A 22,143-nucleotide genomic window follows, 5' to 3' on the forward strand; every position below is an offset into this window, starting at 1 on the left:
GCTCCCTATAGTTTTAAGCATAAGCTGAGGTAGATTTTTATCACTAAGAACATTTAAACTATAACTGAATGTATTTAAAGAAAGAGCAACTTGTTCAGTAAACCATTAAAAAAAAAAAAGTTTTCCCCCCTGCTGTACCGAAATCATACCGAACCGTGATGTTAAAACCGAGGTACGTACCGAACCGTCATATTTGTGTACCGTTACACCCTAATATATATATATATATATATATATATATATATATGTATACATGTATATATAAGCTGGATGTAATATTTATGTAATATTTTTGTGTGAAACAATTTAAAATGACCTGTATTTATTTTTTATTCCAAATGTTTTACAGGTAGTAAATATTTATTTCTGATATAAATATAAATAATAAAAATGTGATTATGTAAATTATATTATAATTATATATTATAATTATTACAATTTACATTTGTGCAGCTTTTAAGACTTTATATGAGGCTTCATATGAGGAATAGTTGTACTTTTATGTTGTTAATCTGTCAACTGCAGGACCATTTTAAAATAAAATAGTGAAGGCAAAAACAAAGAAAGTTGACGACTAGTGACCAGTTACAGGACTTACACCAGGGGCCTCATTTATAAAATACTGCGTAGAAAGAATCCTAAATTTGATTTTACGATCATTTCTCAAAGTGCGTACGTGTGATTCATAGAACGAACGTACGCACAGAAAACGTGCGTACGCCTCTCTTTTAGATGTGAAATCTATAAATTGCAATGATCTTGAAATTGTGCGCAGCTGAACAGTTTCAGATCTCCGCCCTGTAAACAATGTCTAATTAATGTCCTTGACTTATAAAAGAGCACCTGACAATGTCCAAATCGTTTACAAGCGGCAAGAATGGCTTATATTTCAAAAATCTGCAGCACTCGGGCAAACAAAAGTGCGTACGTCTGCTCAGACCCTGACGTGGCGCTAAGCTCTTTTCCACGTCAAAGACCGTTTTTATAAATATGAACGTTGCCGTGGATTTTTGCATACGCACACTCTACGATCAAATCTGTGCGTACACACGTTTTATAAATGAGGCCCCAGAGGCGGACAGTAGTGAAGTATTTTTACTTTACTCAAGTAAATGTAAAAAGTATCTGTAGTTTATCAGTGTTTTTCTTTGGAAAACTTTACTTCACTACATTCCAAAGCATAATGTCATACTTTTTACTGCACTTCATTTCATAAATAAAAGTTGTTGTTTGTTTTACCTTTAATACTTAAGAACATTAAAAATGTAGTACTTTCTTGTACTCAAGTAAATCTTTGAATTACTTTTACTTGAGTAAAATTAAGAAAGTAATAGATTTCTAAAGTAATTATGTATTAAATTATATTTAATATGAAACGTAGTGCAGTAAAAAGTACAATATTATGCTTTGGAATGTTGTGAAGTAAAGTTTTCTAAAGAAAAACACTCTGATAAAGTACAGACACCTGAAAAGTACTTTTACCACAGAGTAAAAATACTTCACTACTGTCTGCCTCTGACTTACACCTTCGTATCATTTTTTATCTAAATGACACGTTGATGACACATGATCCATGAACAACCCAAATGGCCAAATACAGAAAATGCAATCAAACATTGGACTGTAACAGACATTAAAGAATTAATGTTCAAAGGATTGAAAAGCTTGGTGAACAATAAAGAGCTGGCTAAGCTTCAATACAGTCAAAAACTTTGCCTTTAAATATGAAACTAAAATATCTAAAAAAATGTATTTTGTAACTCTTAAAATGAAAATCTAAGCAAGTAAGCTTTACTGCTGTGTGTGGGGCTCAAGAGGTAGTGGACGGCCTGACTCAGATTTCACAAACATAGTAGAGAGAAGTGCCTTTGGCAAACAGATATTACAGCATACCTGGCCAAGCCACTTCATTTCCTCAAATAAACCATCTCTCATTCACTCAACGACATCTTAAAAACAACAACAGCAACGGTTTGGAAGAAAAACACTCGAAATGACGACATGACATTTTTGTCTTTCCAAAAAAGACAAAGGAAAGTACTGTTCAAAGTTTCCTTGATGATTGAAAAGGCTCAGTCCATGTTTTCATCACTTTCCGTAGGCAAAAGTGATGTCATGGGGCCCACTTCGATGGGAAAACAGTCACAGCGTTTCTCAAAAGTGTGTGCGTCTATTATAAGGAACTGGACTTTATAATAGCTGAACTGCGTCTAAAGCCCACACAAAACTCCCTTTAGTACAAAAAAACAAACATAACATAAAATACACATAAAATCTAACTTTATTATTGCTTATTTAAATCCCTGTTTTAACCACAAACCCCTGGCTTTAGGCCAAAGTCTAAACTGGGAGTGTGTTGCTCTGCTGCAGCTGCTGTCATGATTACAGGAGAAAGAACATGATATGAGCTGCTCGTATCTGTCAGAGGTAACGGGGAAAGGTTAGTAGCCTGAGGAAGTGCAGAACATGGGACCCCTGATTCACAATCCCCGAAATGGAGCCCTTCGATACGACAACAAAGAAACATAGCAACAGTGCTCATTTATAGACAAGTGGGGACAGGTTTCCAAAGAGTCAACAGTCATCATATTATCTCAGAGGGGGTTTCAGTGTGACCATATCAAAATAGAATACAAGCCATTCGCATATTTAGGACATACAAAAGATGTTTGGAATGTAAATAAAAGAGATAATGTTCCCTAATAACCCTAAGCTTCTATTAAGATGTGGAGTGCAGCAAGATCTTCTTACTGCATCAGTTGCTACGAGCAATGACACAAAAAGAGAATAAATAACGTTGCAAATCAGAGTGTGGTGTGACTCCTAAAGGAGGAGATTGAGGGATAAAAAAGGGCTGTCCGGTCCAAAAATAGTCAAGCTTTGAATAAAGAACAAGTTACCAAAACAAATATACTGTCCAAAGCAACATGTTTATTCTATATGTACATGTTATATAAGTTAGAAGATATCAATTTAGAATATTACTTCATGAAGGTCTAGTGGAAGGTCTCATGAAGGTCCTTTTAACTAGATTCAGTGCCCTTTTAACAGCATTCGGCAATGTACCAACGAAAATGAAAATGTCTGGCTGAATCCAGAAGGACAAAGAGCACATCCCTTGGAACGTTTTATATCAGAAAAAGCATCCCCTCTGAGGAGAAATATTATTCATTCTACACTCCAAGATTAGAGCATAGCTCTGTGGACATAAGGTCCTCAGAGACTTCGGTCGAAATAGCTGTTCAGATCTCTTTTTGTGCAAGCAGTTGCTCAGGCTCTAGCGATTGTGCATGGAAGGATCCTGACGAAAAAATATATAATATTTAATTAACTGTATTTGATCAACTCTATTTTATACCGTAAGAATTCCATGTAGATGTAGACTTCAATTCAGCAAACTGGTGTATTTAAAGTTGAGATGTAATGGAAGTAGCAACAAATCTTGTTTTTTTGTATTGTGACGTACAGATTAAAGAAGGAAAAAGGAACTTGGTTCTATCCATCGATTGTTGATTGGATAGAGATTTGAATTCGAGCTTGCAGTCGATTATAAAAAAAAGGGATGGCACTTAAGCAGACTAAATGAAGTCCTGCATACATCACCAAAGAGAAGTCTCTCATTTTCACTGGAAGGTTAAGTTATAGCATCTTGATTAAAAATTACAAGGTCAAAAAACATGAATGAATCATTCACAATAAGATCAACAATAACATGCATTTAAAAATAGAGAGGAATTTTCTTTAATATACCAGCAATGTTTAAGCATAAATAAATATACATTAGCAGCTAACAGCCAACTCCTACAGCATAGTGATCATGCATTATATTTGATTCACCTTCTTAAGGGTCCTGTGGGCGTGTCTCATCTGACCCTGTGTCATCTCCACTCCACCAATCAGCTGCAGCGCTTCTGCCACCTCTGCACTCTGCTCACCAAACGTGTTCTTCTTATAGGCTAGAGACTCTCTTTGGATCTCAGCACATCTCTGAAACACAAAACAGAGTATAACCCCAACTATATATCATTATAATCATCATAGATATGAAACGTATCCTCCAAGTTGTTCAATAGGGTTTTTTAAATGATCAATCCTTAAACTTTTACATATGGTCACTTATGCATACCAAGGCTGTATTTATCTGATTAATACAGTAAAATCAGTAATATTTTGAAATATTATTACAATTTAAAATAGCTTTTCTATTTGAATATATTGTAGAATTAAATTTATTCCAGAGATAGCAAAGCTGAATTTTCAGCAGCCATTACTCCAGTCTTCAGTGTTACTATCATGATCCGTCAAAAGTCATTTTGATATGCTGATTGATGCTCGAGTAACTATTCTTATTAATCAATATTGAAAACAGTTGTGCTGTTTACTTTTGTAGAAACGTGATACTTTTTTTTATCAATTTAATGCATCCTTGCTGAAAAAAAGTATTAATTTCCTTAAAAGATCTTAATGAGCCCAAACCTTTAACTGTATATATAGTTCAAATATTAAGATCCGCATCTATTCTATAATATACACCATATCCAGATCTCAGTTTGAAGCTGACCTCCTGTTGTCCTGTGAGTAGCAGGAAATGACTGAAGTCATCTTGAGCAGATAGGGTGAGTGTGTCCTGTGGGCCTAGTGCACTTCTATATGCACTTATACTCTCCTCAAAAAAGCGTGCTGTTGAATCTATTGAAACGGGAAAAGAGATCAACATAATCACATTTCTTTAGTTCCCTCTAATGCCTTTTTACACAATATGAGTCCACTACCCTGTGAAGAGCTACTCCAACACATCATCATATTTTTCATTTGATTAGCTGGGGGTCACCTTCAAGACTTGACTGCTACTTGTTATGCAGGGCAGCTAACACAAAGCTCTCCTTATGTATAGCCTGCTAAACACAATTCACTCCAATTACAACTCTAAATGTTGGATCAGATGCAAGGCATCTAAATGACAGAATGCCTTGTGCTCATAATACATGTGTGTTAATTTTTTATTATTCTAATATTGACTTCATAACACGTCTCATTATTTCTGTGTGATGCTCGGGGCCTAATTAAATCCCCCATACAGACAGACTATTGTGAATGCAGTCGCTCACCGTTGTGATGAGGCTCTGAAGTGAAAGAGTAGGTCAGAGCCAAGCTGTGAGCGATCTGGGCCCCCTCCAGACCCCCAGGACCCTGACTAAGAGCTATGGAATGAGCCTGCAGAAGAGGGAGTGAGAGATACAGAGACTTGAATAGATATATATTACATATCACACCCACCCTGAAACATGGGAACTATCAATTGTTCTTGGCTTTAAATAACTCTGCAGTCCAGGTTTGAAAAACCATTAGACTGAGGATGTCAAAAACACAACCACTGGGCAACTATGGCTTGTGGAGGAATACAGTCTCAACTACAGTATGTGATGATTTATAGAAATCCTTTTTTTTTTAGGTCTAACTTCACATTGGTGCTTGGTTTCAGATAACTTATTATTGTCATCCAGTCAAGAGCAGTGAGTGATTCTTTTTTGTCAATATCGCCATTTGATTAATATTTCCTAATTACTCATTTCATGCACTACTGTTCCAAAGTTCAAGGTCCTTAAGACTGTTTAATGTTTTTGAAAAAACCCAGACCAAGGCTGCATTTATATCAATGAAAATACAGTAAAAACAGCAATATTGTGAAATATTATTATTACAATTTAAAATAACTGTTTACCATTTTAATATATTTTTAGTTTATTCCTGTGGCAAAGCTACATTTTCAGCAGCCGCATTACTCCAGTCTTCAGTGTCACCAGATCATCACAAATTAATTTGGTGATCAAGAGACATTTTTTCTTATTATTATTATTATTATCAATGTTGAAAACAGTTATAACTGCTTAATATTTTTTGCAGAAACCATGATACATTTTTTTCCTGGCTTTTCTAACTTTAATAATAAAATAAACACAAAATAGATATAAGCACAAACAGAACCAAAACACAAAATAAAGTCCAGGCCTGGTCCTCTCTCGTCCAACACTGTCATCACTCCTCCTTTTATCCTTCCGGAGCTCCTCCGTGGGACTCGAGACCGGTGAGGGGCACAGGTGTCATGCATTAACATTTACTCCACCGGCCTCGCTCCGTTCCCACGGCTCTTGGCCCCTCCCCTCTCGTCACAAATAGCATTTATTCATATATTATTATTTGATATTTGATTTATTTGAAATAGGAATATTCTGTAACATTATATATAGCAACTCAGTCACAAAGCGGAACAGAGCGGGGTAAAGGTGTATGGTGCATAAAAGTCCCAGTGGCATATCAGTGCCTGACCTCACAAATGTTCTACTGGATGAATGAGCAACAATTCCCACAGAAACACTCTAAAATCTTGTGAAAAGCCTTTGCAGAAGGGTAGAAGCTGTTAAAGCCACAAAAAGGGAAACCAACTCCATATAAATGTCTCCATAGTAATGATCAGGTATCCCAATACTTTTGTCCATGTAGTGTGTGTGCCATCTAAAGGACTCTGATGGATGAAATTATTAAACTACATATGCTTCCTCCTTGTTTACCCCAATATTGATGATTAAAGCAGGATTAAGGTGATGTTAAAAATGGGTTTGACACTTCTACATTAGGTTATTCATCTAGTTCATCTGTTTTAATATGATTTCAGTAGAGTGTAATTCTCTGAAGGACTGGACAAGAATAATCCCTGTGGTGTTTACCTGTAGGAGATGTTCAATGGCTCTATCCAGATGTCCCTGTGCCTGTTCAATAGCCGCCATGTTTCTGTAAACACAGCAGATCTGACTGAGATGAGCTCCTTCCTGAAGCAGCTCCAAGGCTCTTTCACATCGACTGAGGGCCTTCTCAGGCCTTCCCTGCCGCTGGTACACTCTATAGAACACAGCACGGACACAAAGATGTAATTTATCATGAAATCAATCCACAATGTCACATACAGCACACTGTTGACCTCGCTTATGCATGCCATCATAAATAAGAATGGCTCATTTGTAATACCAGGCATGAGCAAAAATGCCAGAACAATGAAAGGAAGAAGGTCAAGAAAAGCCTGTTCATGCGAACTGGTTAAAAACAGGAAGAACTGCTAATGTGTATTGCATAGGACGGTGGCACCAGGTCTGAACCTTCAAGGAGCTTTCGTTTCTTTTATTAAGATGTGGAGTGCAGCAAATCCAAACATGCCCTGCAGCTCTGAACTCAATACACAAGAGCTCATGTCTTTATTAGGTCTGATTCTCCTCTCTCAATATCAGCCTTTAGGCATCTAGTCTCACTCCTGAATAATGCAGAGAATCACTGCTGTCCGGCTCATGCGTCAGCAGCACCACATGCATGCATGGTACTCTCGTGAATGTGCATTGCGACTATTTTAATTATGTCCTTACTACCTTTTTGGGCCTTGAATGTGTCAAGCCCCGTTCACACTACAAGCGACACGCAACAGCAAAGCGACACAATCCCATTCATTTCAATGGAGAGCTGGCGATTTCCGGCGACACGAGCGACAACTGCCGTTGGTGACCGGATGGGGCGTGTCCAGCGACGCGACAAAGTTCAGAATCCTTCAACTTTATGCAAATGAAGAGTGACTTTCGGGAGCGACAGCCAATAGGAAAGAAGACGGTAGAGCTCATGTGATCGTTCTCCTCTTGCGCTGTAGATAAATCAAGCCCCGTTCACACTACAAGCGACACGCAATAGCAAAGCGACACAATCCCATTCATTTCAGTGGAGAGCTGGTGATTTCCGGCGACACGAGCGTCAGTGGCAGTTGGCGACCGGATGGGGCGTGTCCAGCGACGCGGCAAAGTTCAGAATCCTTCAACTTTATGCAAATGAAGAGCGACTTTTGGGAGCGACAGCCAATAGGAAAGAAGTAGAGCTCATGTGATCATTCTCCTCTCGTGCTGTAGATAAACATATGCAATGGAAGAAAGTAGGCTCTGTTTCTCATTCATTTTTGTTTGTATGTACGGATTTAATTTTGATTTATATTATATTTAGTATAGACTGTGCCTCCAAAATGTTTGTACTTAGCAGGCAAGAAACCTGATTCGCTGTCAAGGCAAACAGTAGAACGCCCACTAGCAACCTCATCGCCAGCCCCTGGTGACATGCAGCGACAAAAGTCACTGCTAGTGTGAACGGGGCTTTAGACAGAACTGTTAAGGACAACGGCGAACAAGAGGGAGAATGTGAGCACTTTGTGCTCAGGCGCTGCCGCTCTCAGCGCCGTCAAAATCAAAAGTCACTGCTAGTGTGAACAGGGCTTCAGTTTCGTTGCTATCTATGGCGGGTCAGAAAGCTCTAGGATTTCATCAAAAATATCTTAATTTGTGTTCCAAAGGTTGGAAGAAAGTAGGCTCTGTTTCTCATTCATTTTTGTTTGTATGTACGGATTTAATTTTGATTTATATTATATTTAGTATTTTGCCTCCAAAATGTTTGTACTTGGCAGGCAAGAAACCTGATTCGCTGTCAAGGCAAACAGTAGAACGCCCACTAGCAACCTCATCGCCAGCCCCTGGTGACATGCAGCGACAAAAGTCGCTGCTAGTGTGAACAGGGCTTCAGTTTCGTTGCTATCTATGGCGGGTCAGAAAGCTCTCGGATTTCATCAAAAATATCTTAATTTGTGTTCCAAAGGTCTTACGGGTTTGGAATGACATAAGGGTGAGTAATTAATGACAGAAATTTCATTTTTGGGTGAACTACCCCTTTAATTACCAGGGTTAAATACTAACAACATTTTCAATTTGGTTTCAGATTTTAAGATCTCACTGTCCATAACTATACCATGATGCAATTCTCAGGTGTGTACTACTCTTTATGGAGACATCCATCACCACAGGGAGATCCCATGCTTCACCAATCCATCTTGTTAAAAGCCTTGAGTCTTTCCAGATTCATCCACTCTAATGGATCCCTAACTCAATTATCCAATTTAGAGAGAGTAGCCTGCTCATCCAGCATCCTTGTCCCATAAATATAAAGCTAGTAAAAAAAAAAAAAACTTACATCACAAACAAACGTTAAAGCTTGATTAGTGGATTCCCATGGTGCACCTCTAAAATAGCAAGTGGATTTTTAACATAGATGGCTGACATTACACATAATTTGTAAGTATTCAGGCATATCTCCCTAACTCAATTTCCCAATTTAGAGAGAGTAGCCTGCTCATCCAGCATCCTTGTCCCATAAATATAAAGCTAGTAAAAAAAAAAAACTTACATCACAAACAAACGTTAAAGCTTGATTAGTGGATTCCCATGGTGCACCTCTAAAATAGCAAGTGGATTTTTAACATAGATGGCTGACATTACACATAATTTGTAAGTATTCAGGCATATCTGCATAATTTAATGATGATGGAGCTGTAAACACATCTTATCTTCAATCTATGGTGTATATTTTAGGATTGGAACATCCATTTTATTCAAATGAAATCAAAAAATTCTTAATCTGAATGTCCAATTGGATTTACTGCAATCAGGGAAAAAAGCTCAAGGGAAACATTTGCGAAATGGCAAAGATTTTAAACACCAAGGTTTTCTCACAGACATCTGTGTTCGCTGGAGCACCCTGGCAACTTTTCAAGGCTGCATCAGAAATTCCAGACTCTGGGCCTCCTTTTAGGGGCAGTGGGACCCAGCAGCGCGTATGTGCCAACTCTACTGCCTCGCTGCCTGGGTACACAAACCTAAACACATCCTGTATTATGCCACACAGCGCCAGCGTAATACCAGCCATCCTCTGTGGGAGGAGAGATATAATCTGCATGGAGAAATCTGATTTAATGTCCGTTCTGCAGGGGCGTAATGCAATCAGGGAGCTTTACATGAACTGCCAAGTAGTCCCCCAAGCCTTCTGCTTAGTAATTGTTAACAGACCAATACTGACGTAGACTGTGTATGAAAGATTTCAGGCTTGATAGAGAGCAGTGCCAGGCAAAATTAGGGATAAATAGAGACACAGAGCAACAGAAAAGACATCGTCGCCTTTAAAAAAAACAACTGAAAATAAACACTTAGATTACTTCATACTGGCACAACAGCACTCCAAGTTTAGTCTCCAGCCAAGTTTAGCTCAACTTAATTTATAACATTACCAAAGAAACTACAGAGCAGTGATTTAAAGGGATAGTTCACTCAAAAATGAAAATTTTGATGTCATTTGTTCACCCTCATGTTGTCCCAAACAGTGAATGTTAATATTTTGGACCCCTTTCACTTTTGTTATTTGGGCAAAAAAGAGTTCTGTTTCTGCACAAAACACTGTAAAAAAAAATCCAACTTGCAAAAAAAAAAAAGTAGCTTGAGTAAAGATTTTTTAGTAAAAGGAGTCAGTTTCTTTTTTTCTTGTGAACTGGACAAGTTTTTATCTTGTCCATCTAAACATGTTTTTAACAAAGATTGTTGTGTTGACCTTGCTTAGTATTTTTTCAAAATGTGTCCACATGTTTTCCCAACTTTCCATATTGAGTCTTCTGAATAAACAATTTTATTATTGTGCAAGTTCCCAGCATGCATTGCAGCTTGAAAAGATTATGTGGCAACTTATAAAAAAATGATCATTGTTTTACATTTTACTGGCTTGATTTATGCTGCAGCTGCTGTTGTCATTGTATTTTTTTTAAGTTAGGTCAACTTTGTAACAGTGTATCTTCTTTTGTGTTCTGCAGAAGAAAGTAATACACTGTGAACTATCCCTTTAAAACTGTTTTTTATTTCGTCAAGACCCAGATTTTCTATCAGCCATCAAGTGGATGTTAAGTGGATGGATGATTTAACATAGCAAAAATGAAACACTTGACCTTTTAAGCTTGGTTTGCTCACAGGCTTAGAGTGCGAAAAGACATAAGGAAACGTACACTTCACTTATGAATTCTGTCAAGGCCAAAAATCCCAACCAGCAAAAGTTCAACCAATGCTGATGTAAATATGTGTTGAGAATCATGTCAGTATGATAGTGATATGCTGACTCTGATGTTCATTCGCTCACAGCCTCCATCCGGATGAAAAAGCTGTAAGCTTGTGTCATTGTTTCAGGGTTTTGTTGAGGTATGTGTTGATAGCGCAGGTTCACTCATTTCAAATATGTCAACAGTAGCTTTACAGTCAAAGGCAGAAGAATTAGAAAGCTTTCATCACAACTCACATACGCACATTCTTCTGGGACTAACAAAACCAGCTGACAAACTGATGAAAACACAATCTGCTAAGCGTAGCAAAAAATTACCGATGCTGAAATTTCCCTACATAATATTATAAATACAAAATAAATTAGCTTTACTGTATAACAATTTATCTTCTCTAGCACAGATTCCCTTACTTACATAACAAAGAGCAGCAATAACAAAACCTGAGATGGCCCAGTGAGATCTACTGTCGCTCTGCACTCTCAACATAAACACAGCTGGCAGACAAACCACAGTCGTTCATTGTCACAGTCAAGCTTGGTGAGACCAGTCATAATAAACACTAGGATCAATACAAGCTATTGAACAAGTTAACCAAGTCCTCCTGTGGGAATTATTACCCCTGTGAAACAAAAGATCTTTGAATAATGCGGTCATGTCCAAACCAAAGCCAAAAATTTCCCAAATAAAAGAAATGTCTAAATTATTTCTGCATAATAAACCCTTTGCTTTATGTATGTTTAATAAATTGATGCAACTGATGTTAGGTTTTGCTTTGCGGGTTATGATGAAGGAAAATCACATGAAAAATTTACAGAGATGCTTTTTTGCTCTGCTCTGAAAGTGACCAAACTGGAAAGAGTAGTGTGACATTCACATTACCTGCCAGCTTTAAGATATAAGACAAAAATAAAATTCTGTTTCTATTTATCAAGACACAGAGAAGTTTGTGAAATTTATCATAAAGCTTCAATTCTATTGTAATGTTAAGATATTTTGTGGATGCGGAGCACCACCTTGTGGTGAAAAATATACCTTATACTGCTGATTTTAGCTTCAAAAATAAAATTCTGTTTCTATATATCAAGACACAGAGAAGTTTGTGAAATTTATCATAAAGCTTCAATTCTATTGTAATGTTGTTAAGATATTTTGTGGATGCGGAGCACCACCTTGTGGTGAAAAATATACCTTATACTGCTGATTTTAGCTTGCATTCCTAATGAAATGCCAGAGGTTCATATAATCATTCTTTTGCTGGGCAAAAAAAAGAGAACAATATCTAAATGTAGCATAAAAACAAATTCTAATGCATATATGAAACTGTTTCCTTAGTTACAACTGCCCCAGTGTCAACTCGGAGTGATGCCAGGAAAAACATGGATTTAAACTTGAACCTGATATTTGAAACTGCAGAAGTCGAAAGAAATAAATAGACCACAGCATGTGATTCACCATAGTGCTTTGTGTGAATATCAATGTGGACTCGGTTGCCGCGTCATATCTTAAGCCTGTAGAGAAGTGCATGTGTTTATTATGCAATAAACAGACTGGGAAAATAGATTGAGATGTTTCTCAGGGTAATTAGTAATTACAAAATGAATCTCTTTCCTCCCAGTCCCAGACTTAAACATTTATTCAGGGTTGTATTTAAAATGAAGAAAAAAGAGGGGCAGTAATTCATATACAGCGGGTAAAATACAGTGCCTTGCGAAAGTATTCAAACCCCTTCATTTTTTTTCATGTTATGTTGTAGCCTTATGTTAAACTGCTTTATATTACTTTTTTCCACATCAATCTACATTCCATGCACGATAATGGCAAAGCAAAACCAGAACTGTCACAACTTTGCAAATTTATGAAAAAAATAAAAAAACTGAAATAAGTACAATGCATAAGTATTCAAACCCTTAACTCAGTACTTCGCTGAAGCACCTTTACAGCCTCAAGTATTTTTTGGGTATGATGCAACAAAGCTTTGCACATCAGCATTTGACAATTATCTGCCATTCTTCTCCTCGCCTCTTCACCTCTCCACCTCTCAAGCTCTGTCAAGTTGGATGGGGGCAGACGCACATTTTCAGGTTTCTCCAGAAATATTTGATTGGGATCAAGCCCAGGCTCTGGCTGGGCCACTCAAGGACATTCACAGAGTTGTCTAAAAGCCACTCTTGCTGTGAGCTTAGGGTCATTGTCCTGTTGGAAGGTGAACCTTCTGCTCAATCTGAGGTTCTGAATGCTCTGGACTAGGTTTTCATTAAGACTATCTCTATATTTTGATGCATTGAGCTTTTCTTCTACTCTGATGAGTTCCTCAGTCCCTGCCACTGAAAAACAGCCCCACAGCATGAGGCTGCTACCAGCACACTTTACTTTTGGGATGGTACTCTGCAGGTGATGAGCAGTGCCTGGTTTCCTTCAAACATTATGCTTGGAATTGAGGTTCATCAAACCAGAGAATCTTGTTTCTCACAATCTGAGGGTTCTTTAGGTGCTTTTTTGCAAATTCCAAGTGTGTTTTCATGTGTCTTCACTGAGGAGAGGATTGAGTTTGGCCACACCGACATAAAGCACAGATTGGTGGAGTGTTGCAGCGATGTTTGTCCATCTGTAGGTTTCTCCTATCTGCACATATGATCATGGAGCTCAACTAGAGTGACCATCAGCTTCTTGGTCACCACTCTAACCAAAGCCCTTCTCCATCAGTTGCTCAGTTTGGCCAGGAGGCCAGCTCTAGGAAGAGTCCCTGGTTGTTCCAAACGTCTTCCATTATAGATAATGGAGGCTGCATTCTTCTGTGACCCTTCAATGCAGCAGATTCTTTTCTAAACTCTTCCCCAGATGTGTGGCTTAATCCTGTCTCTGAGCTCTACAGGCAGTTTATTATTATTTTTTTGACCTCAGGGCTTGGTCTTTGCTCTAATATGCATTTTCAGCTGTTAGACCTTTTATTAAGACGTGTGCGCCTTTCCAATCATACCCATTCAATTGAATTTGCCACAGGTTAGCTTCACTCAAAGTGTGGTAACATTTACAAACAAAATGAATGCTCCTGAGCTCAATTTCAACTGTCCCAGATAAGGGTATGAATATTTGTGCAATGGGATTATTTAAGTTTTTTATCTTTAATAAATTTGCAAAGATGTTAAAAACCAGCAGATGTTATTTGCTTTGTCATTATTGTGTATGGAGTGTAGATTGATGTGGGGGGAAAAAGTAATTTAAAGCAGTTTAACATAAGGCTGCAACATAACAAAACATCAAAAAATGAAGGGGGTTGAATACTGAGTATTGAACACCATTTTTCTCAGTAAATGTATTTCTAAAGATGCTGTTGAAATATTTTGAAAAATGTTGAAACATGAAATTTTCACCAGATGTTGATAACAACCCAAGTAATCCATAAATCCAATTAAAACAAAACAAATTCAAATTCAAACAAACTTAAAAAAAAAAAATAAATTAAGTTATGTGTTATTGTCACGCCCCTGGACTGGTTTTGTTGTGTTTTCCCTCCCCATGTGTTCCGTGTCCCAGTTAATTGAATCATTTCATGCACCTGTGTTCCCGATTGCCCTGTGTTTAAAAGTCCTAGTCTGTTCAGTTTGTGTTTGTCTGGTCTACTTGTTGGATGTCGTGTGTTTCCCGTGTTCCTGTTGTGGATTAATCCCTTGTGATCCAAGTATTAAAGACTGTTGAACGTTTCTCCGCATCTCCATCGTTCCTCCCAAAGCGAATCGTGACAGAAGACCAGACCCAAAACAGTTTAATCAGTGTGTTCCCTCCGTTTTTATTTCCGTTTTTTCCGCACAGTATTTTTTGTTTCTGTTGTGTGTTTCCATGGATCCCCTCTCCCGTCCGGAATACCTCCTCCTCCTGCTGGAGCAGGGGGAGAGATCGCTCGAGGGCCATACCAGACTTTTCCTGGTCATCGCTGCTCTAACCAGCTACCCGGACGACGCGCTCTGTGTGTTCTACGATGCCAGTTTGAACATCTCGTGCAGAGTGCTGTCATCCGAAGATGGTCCTCGAGCGAATTTCACCGCCTTTGTGGAGTGGACACTGGCGAGAAACGGATCTCCCTTCCCCTCCTGTTCCCAGGAGAATCTCACTAGTTCCACTCCCGACCCAGTGCCCAGCCCACCATCTCCCCGTGGTGCGGAGCATCGGCCCGAGCCCACCGATGATGGAGAGCCAATTCCCGCCGCGATCAACGAGCCAGCGCAATGCCGAGCGACTGAGCGGTGGATCGCCCCGGAAGTAGAGCCCAACCTGTCAGACCAGGTGCGTGAGCCGGCTGCAACGCCCATCGCGAGGGAGAAAGCCACGGATGGTGTGAGCGTGGAGAGGAGCTCCGCCCCCTGCACCGTGGCTGAGGGTGAGCTTATGATGGACCTGGGTAGAGGAGAGGCGGAAAAAGACCTGATTGACTGGGAGGCTGACCTGCCCTTTCTACTACCTCCTTCCTCAGAGCCCTTTGTCACCCCTGTTCCCATGTCCAGCCCAGAGTGGGCTGCGGTTCCCACGTCCTGCCCGGAGAGGGCTCCGGTTCCTTGATCCACCAGCTCCACCGGGCTCCCTCGTCCCTCCGGCTCCAACCTTGGTCGGGCATTGACCCGCCATCGCCTCTGGACTCTGCTCCCCTGGCTGCACCTCGTTGCTCCGTCCCACCGGCTGCGTTGGGCTCCTTCCTCCCACCCGCTCTCCTCCACCACCTGCTCCGCCGCCATTGGTCGGCCCCCTGGAGTCGGTGGCCATTCCTCCTCCATGGCTCCTCCATCCGTCTGCTCCACCGTGGGTCGACATTATGGCTGTGGCCTGGGTCCCGCCTGGCTCCTCCTGTTCCAGCTCCCTCCTGTTTCCTCCCTGGCTCCTTCCTCCTTCATCACCGCCCTGGACTCTGTCTGCCTGCTGCTGTCACACCCCTGGACTGGTTTTGTTGTGTTTTCCCTCCCCATGTGTTCCGTGTCCCAATTAATTGACTCATTTCATGCACCTGTGTTCCCGATTGCCCTGTGTTTAAATGTCCTAGTCTGTTCAGTTTGTGTTTGTCTGGTCTACTTGTTGGATGTCGTGTGTTTCCTGTGTTCCTGTTGTGAATTATCCCTTGTGATCCAAGTATTACAGACTCTTGAACATTTCTCCATCGTTCCTCCAACAGCAAATCTTGACAGTAATAAAATGGAATGACACAGGGAAAAAGTATTGCACTACTGAAATGTATTTAATACTTCATACAAAAGCCTTTGTTGGTAATGACAGCTTCAAGACGCCTCCTGTATGGATAGTCGCATGCATTGCTCAGGTGTAATTTTGGCCCATTCTTCCACACAGTCTTCAAATCTTGAAGGTTCTGTGGGCCTCTTCTATGAACTCTGATCTTTAGTTCTTATTTTCTATTGGATTCAAGTCAGGTGATTGGCTGGGCCACTCTAGCAGCTTTATTTTCATTCTCTGAAACCAATTGAGAGTTTCCTTGGCTGTGTTTGGGATCATTGTCTTGCTGAAATGTCCATTCTTGTTTTATCTTCATCATCCTGGTGTTGGGACTGAACCAGCTAATATTAATTTCCACTGACAAGGGGCAGGATTGCTTTCTAATTACTGATAGATTTCTGCTGGTGTCTTGGCTTTCCATGCCTTTTTGCACCTCTCTTTCTTCATGTGTTCAATAATTTTTCCCTGTGTCATTCCGTTTTATTATGCATAACTTAATTTCTGAACTTATTTATTTTGTTTTCTTTGTATGTATGGATTACTTGGGTTGTTACCGACATCTGGTGAAAATGTTCAAAAAAATGTAAAAAAAACAGCACCTTTAGAAATATATTTTCTGAGAAAAATGGTGATGTGTTCCGTACTTTTTTTACCCACTGTAGTAGCCATCGAATGTTAGATAATATCTCTTGTTAGTCCAGCTATGTCATTACAGCAATCCATTACAACAATTAAGATTAAAATGTCCCTGTACCTTGCTAAATTTGTAAATATTTCATACTCAATGTCCACTCTGTCCTCCTTCCCCATGGCTTCCTGTGCTACAATGTCTCCCATGACAATCTCTGCCTTCTGAAAGCTTGACTCGGCCTCTGCTAAAGTTCAAATGGTTAAGTGAATTAACATATTTCTGTCATTATTACATCATCTAAAGCAACAAGGTTTGATGAATTATCATTTTTTTTCTACTTCAATAGAGGAGTTTAATAACAATATATACAACGTCCCTATAAAGGATTTGATCACTTAAGATGCACTTCTGTATGAATATGATTGCATTAGATGTTTATGTAAACAAGGATATTTTCCAAGCAGTAGAGCGGCACTTCCAAGTGTCTGATGTATGGTGAGGAAGCAGTTGAGGCAGCTCACTCTCTCCTCCAAAAAAATGTAAAAAAAACAGCACCTTTAGAAATATATTTTCTGAGAAACATGGTGATGTGTTCCGTACTTTTTTTACCCACTGTAGTAGCCATCGAATGTTAGATAATATCTCTTGTTAGTCCAGCTATGTCATTACAGCAATCCATTACAACAATTAAGATTAAAATGTCCCTGTACCTTGCTAAATTTGTAAATATTTCATACTCAATGTCCACTCTGTCCTCCTTCCCCATGGCTTCCTGTGCTACAATGTCTCCCATGACAATCTCTGCCTTCTGAAAGCTTGACTCGGCCTCTGCTAAAGTTCAAATGGTTAAGTGAATTAACATATTTCTGTCATTATTACATCATCTAAAGCAACAAGGTTTGATGAATTATCATTTTTTTTCTACTTCAATAGAGGAGTTTAATAACAATATATACAACGTCCCTATAAAGGATTTGATCACTTAAGATGCACTTCTGTATGAATATGATTGCATTAGATGTTTATGTAAACAAGGATATTTTCCAAGCAGTAGAGCGGCACTTCCAAGTGTCTGATGTATGGTGAGGAAGCAGTTGAGGCAGCTCACTCTCTCCTCCTGCTGAATGGAATGCAGTACTTCATGTGCTTGGGATGCATGTTCTTGTGCCTGATTTGCCCAACCTGAGAAACAGGTCCATAGATTGTTAGGAGGTAGTAAACATGTTACATTTACATATGTTTACATTATATATGACTTCCTAATAAATGCCTCACTGTACATTACATCTCCTTAAATGCATTAAATAATGAACAATTTTACCTTTGTATTGCAAGTAAGCTTTAGCCAGTCTTGACTGAGCTTGAGCCACTGCAAAATGCTCATTTCCATAAACCAGTCTGCTCAGTGCCAGGCAACGCACAAGCTCTTGGATACAGGGGTCATACTGCAAAAGTCGAACAAGCATAAAACATTAAACTAGAGAAATGAAACAAAACATACAATGACTATAATGATCAGTAAGTGTCTATTGTATTTTTTAACCAGACCTGTGGTTCTTGATGTACTGGAGAATAAGAACATGCCTGGGGTGCTTTATGTAATTCATAACGGATCATACTGAATGTTGGTGCCATAATAAGGTTACATAAGAATAAAATTAGAGTCTGAGTTAGCTATGTATTTCTGTGTATAAGATTATTCCATGTGTACCTCTTCGCTATCAGCCAAAGACTGAGCCCGTCTCTCACAAAGCGATAGTTTCTCTGCAGGAGTCATCATGCTGTAATTCTTCACATCTGCTTTCTGTGAGATTATTGTTGAATCTGCTTCCTGCAGGGATTCTCCTGAACTGGCACTGCTGCTCATGTTGAATCTGTAAAAGTTCAGACCTTGGTTGTGTCTCAAAACAGTAAATTGTTTACCTAGACAGCAGCTCTGGGCAGATAGATGCTGTAATTGAATAGGTTTTGAGAAACATCACACTTTCGTTGCATGGCAAGATGATGCACTTGTCACTGAGAGTCTGTCAGCCCCTAACATTTTATTTAACATCTCCTTTTGTGCTCCACTGAAAAAAATAAAGTCAAACACATTTTAAACAACATGGAGGTGAGTAAATGATAAAATAATCTTCTTTTTGGGTGAACTATGTCTTTAACAGCGACATGAAAATGTATACATACGTTTCATCCAGCCCAGTCACAGAGCAGCTCTGCTGTGATGCGCGAAACGTTCCGCTGTGCGGTACCAGGCTCATTTTTATGGCGAAGGCAAATAAAACTCCACCGTCAATTCATACGCTGACAGCTGATAGTAAGAATTAGCTCTTTTAACAAGAGTTTTCTTAAGACTGTTATTGTCTTTTGAGGAACACTGGAAGGTTCAAGGTAGGGCTGTGTGCAACTGAGTAACGAATATCACGAAAACCCAAACAAACGCTGTGATTGGTTGATTCCCACACATGGGTGAGTCATGTGACTCTCAAGACTGCATAAAAATAAAATGTTGCATTTTAACGTTAATCGACCCATGCTGTTTCTGTTCTGAACTGAACTTTGAACCATAAATACATTTGACCAAATTATTCAATGTATGCACATGTGTGTAATGCATTTATAGGCTAGCATTTAGTCAATAACTTAAATTCAGTGTTTTTTTTTTTAATAAAAAGCTATCAGCTGAGGGGCCGCCAACCTGTGAGGGACTGTTTTGGTTCTGATTATCATGTTTATCTGGCTGAAATCATGCGTTTTAAACCATATGAGTTTAAACTTCTGATATACGGGGCAGATTTTCAGATTTGTTAGAAAATCTGAAAAGTCAGATTTTCATGATATGTCACCTTTAAGTGGCTTAAAGTGTTATGCAAATTCATATGCAATCCTTTCCAACTGTAATTTGGTACAGAGAAAGAGGTAAAGTGGGTGCTATGGAGAAAGCAGTAATGTCAAATGAATCTATCAATAGTAATCTATCTATCTATCTGATTATGAATTGAAAATTCTTAAATCAAGGTAAACATTGCTCCCCTATCCTTTTTTAAAGCAACACAGAAGAAATGTGTAAGAGCAGAAAATGTATTTTTCATAATAATAATAAAACTGTATATTTACCTTTTTAAGATTCATATTTAATAGGAGAGCACTAACTTTATTTTGCCTCAATTTGAACGTTCTGCCCTGTCATGATTTTACCCAAAAATGTTTTGACCTAAGAGTTTCAAGTGGCTGATTTCTAAGCAAATATATGTGTGGCAAACTCAGTGAAGCATTATTCATTTCACCATCATTCCCTTTGTCATTCTGAGTTGTTTACTGTTCTTTTCTCTCCTCACCTGTGTGGGCAGCCTTAAGTTATGTAATGAAGTGCAGTCTCCTTTACATTAGTGTTCACATGCTCCACACAAACACTAAATGTTATAACATTTGTATTATTCATGTGGGGAATAGCCATAAGTTTCCTTTCCATCCCTTTTTAACGTTTTATACGAAAAGAGCTGTTCGGTGTATTATTTCTCTCTTGGAATTTGTTACATAGTTCTAGACTAGAGGAATCCAAACCAGCCATTTTTTGAGCCCACATTTTGAACGACTTCTTTATGCGTGTTTATGAATCAAAGGCATCTCATAACATTAAGTTCCATTCATCATCATCATCTTCACCACATCTTCAAATACAAAATCCACTGGCGACAGAGAGGTTAACCCAAGCAGTGCAAAAATAGGATCGCGTTCATGTCACTCCCTCAAAGGCTGTAGGTTCACACACCTCTTTTCGGGTTTACATCTGGACTGAGCTGCACAACCTGCTCCCCGTCAAATCTAGCCCTCAGCGTACATCCACAGTCCTGCTTAACGTATTTACAGCTGGAAGATGAATTATCGGCTCTCTGCGATTCTTTTGCAGCAGTGTAATAGTTAAATCAGTGCCGAATGCGTTATTTGATGTGGTGTGTGGTGCCTAAGCTTGAACAGTCCTCTACAGTGAGAAGATGGCGTCGGACGGAGCGAAAGGGGAGCAGCCACCTCCGCTACAAACACTGGTAACCACTGGCCATGGAAGCGTCGAGGCGGTATGAGACATTTTAGCATAAAATGACATCTTGTCAGCCGCAATGATCGTTACCGCGAATGTTAATTATGATTGGGAATGAATGGAATTAATAGAATAGGAATCGTCCAGTGCTGTGAATCATAACTATCAGTGAATGTGTTACGGTGATCCATCTCCTCCTTACACAGACGGATCACCGTAACACATTCACTGATAGTTATGATTCACAGCACTGGACGATTCCTATTCTATTAATTCCATTCATTCCCAATCATAATTAACATTCGCGGTAACGATCATTGCGGCTGACAAGATGTCATTTTATGCTAAAATGTCTCATACCGCCTCGACGCTTCCATGGCCAGTGGTTACCAGTGTTTGTAGCGGAGGTGGCTGCTCCCCTTTCGCTCCGTCCGACGCCATCTTCTCACTGTAGAGGACTGTTCAAGCTTAGGCACCACACACCACATCAAATAACGCATTCGGCACTGATTTAACTATCACACTGCTGCAAATAAAATCGCAGAGAGCCAATAATTCATCTTCCAGCTGTAGATAAGTAAAGTAGGGCTGTGGATGTACGCTGAGGACGAGATTTTGAGGGGGAGCAGGTTGTGCGTCCGTCTGTGTAAGGAGGAGATGGAAAGATTTTTTTGGGGAATACTTTTGTTATAATGTGACATTAAGATTTCCTATTGTATCCTTTATTTCGGGCAGAGCACAATGCTGTATGAAGTAAGAGATTTCTTTTTTTGTTTTTTTATCGTAAGCTATCTTTTAATGTGCAGCTGCGCACGATTTAATATGACCATGGTAAGCCTATGGTGGTTACCTTACAAATATTGAATATGTACCAGTCGCGTTTATTATAGGTGATATATGTTGTCAGGTTTCGAAATACTATGATAATTGAAATCGAGGTATTATTATGAACTGCTTTTTTATAGCATGGTTAATGTTTAATTGCACAATGCATATTTAGAATCTTTAATAATTAATATATATATGAATTTTAGTGACTCAGCTGGCATAGTTCAGAGTACTGTGTCACCCAACCGATCTGAGCTGCATTAACTGCTCGAGGCTGCTTTACATTTAGAGTTGGGTTGAACAGGTGCGCAGACTTCAGCGCTGCCCATTGGCCACTGGCGTGAAGTCATAAATCTCTGTCTTGTGCATCTACCCAGACACCTTTCTCAAGGGCTACATACCCTTACAGAAGTTTGCAAGGTCCATGAATAGTTTATATGGTGGGGAGTTTTGTTTATCAGGTATACTCAAGTGGTCTGACCCCAT

General features: G+C 39.2%; 2 protein-coding genes across 3 annotated transcripts in view; one reads left to right on the plus strand and one right to left on the minus strand.

The window, feature by feature from the left end:
• The window catches only part of ttc23 (tetratricopeptide repeat domain 23), a 22,843-nt gene extending 3,614 nt beyond the window's left edge, over positions 1 to 19,229 (minus strand). Inside the window, exons 1-9 of the mRNA XM_016450381.1 lie at positions 18,978 to 19,229; positions 18,505 to 18,667; positions 18,115 to 18,238; positions 17,834 to 17,975; positions 17,504 to 17,629; positions 6,726 to 6,897; positions 5,109 to 5,214; positions 4,562 to 4,689; positions 3,838 to 3,987 (exon numbers count right to left, since the gene is read on the minus strand). Of these exons, the coding sequence (XP_016305867.1) occupies positions 3,838 to 3,987; positions 4,562 to 4,689; positions 5,109 to 5,214; positions 6,726 to 6,897; positions 17,504 to 17,629; positions 17,834 to 17,975; positions 18,115 to 18,238; positions 18,505 to 18,667; positions 18,978 to 19,051 (1,185 nt within the window). The 5' untranslated portion in view covers positions 19,052 to 19,229. The remainder of the gene's footprint in view (positions 1 to 3,837; positions 3,988 to 4,561; positions 4,690 to 5,108; positions 5,215 to 6,725; positions 6,898 to 17,503; positions 17,630 to 17,833; positions 17,976 to 18,114; positions 18,239 to 18,504; positions 18,668 to 18,977) is intronic.
• Positions 19,230 to 20,564: 1,335 nt separating this feature from the next.
• LOC107660942 (cortactin-binding protein 2-like) overlaps positions 20,565 to 22,143 on the plus strand; it is a 47,458-nt gene continuing 45,879 nt past the window's right edge. For both annotated transcript variants that reach the window (XM_016450383.1, XM_016450384.1), the window contains exon 1: positions 20,565 to 20,866. In XM_016450383.1, coding sequence (XP_016305869.1) covers positions 20,786 to 20,866 — 81 coding nt within the window. In that variant the 5' untranslated portion in view covers positions 20,565 to 20,785. The remainder of the gene's footprint in view (positions 20,867 to 22,143) is intronic.

This window comes from Sinocyclocheilus anshuiensis, unplaced genomic scaffold (genome assembly GCF_001515605.1).
Source record: "Sinocyclocheilus anshuiensis isolate Anshui unplaced genomic scaffold, SAMN03320099.WGS_v1.1 scaffold3136, whole genome shotgun sequence".
In the NCBI taxonomy this organism is placed as follows: domain Eukaryota; kingdom Metazoa; phylum Chordata; class Actinopteri; order Cypriniformes; family Cyprinidae; genus Sinocyclocheilus; species Sinocyclocheilus anshuiensis.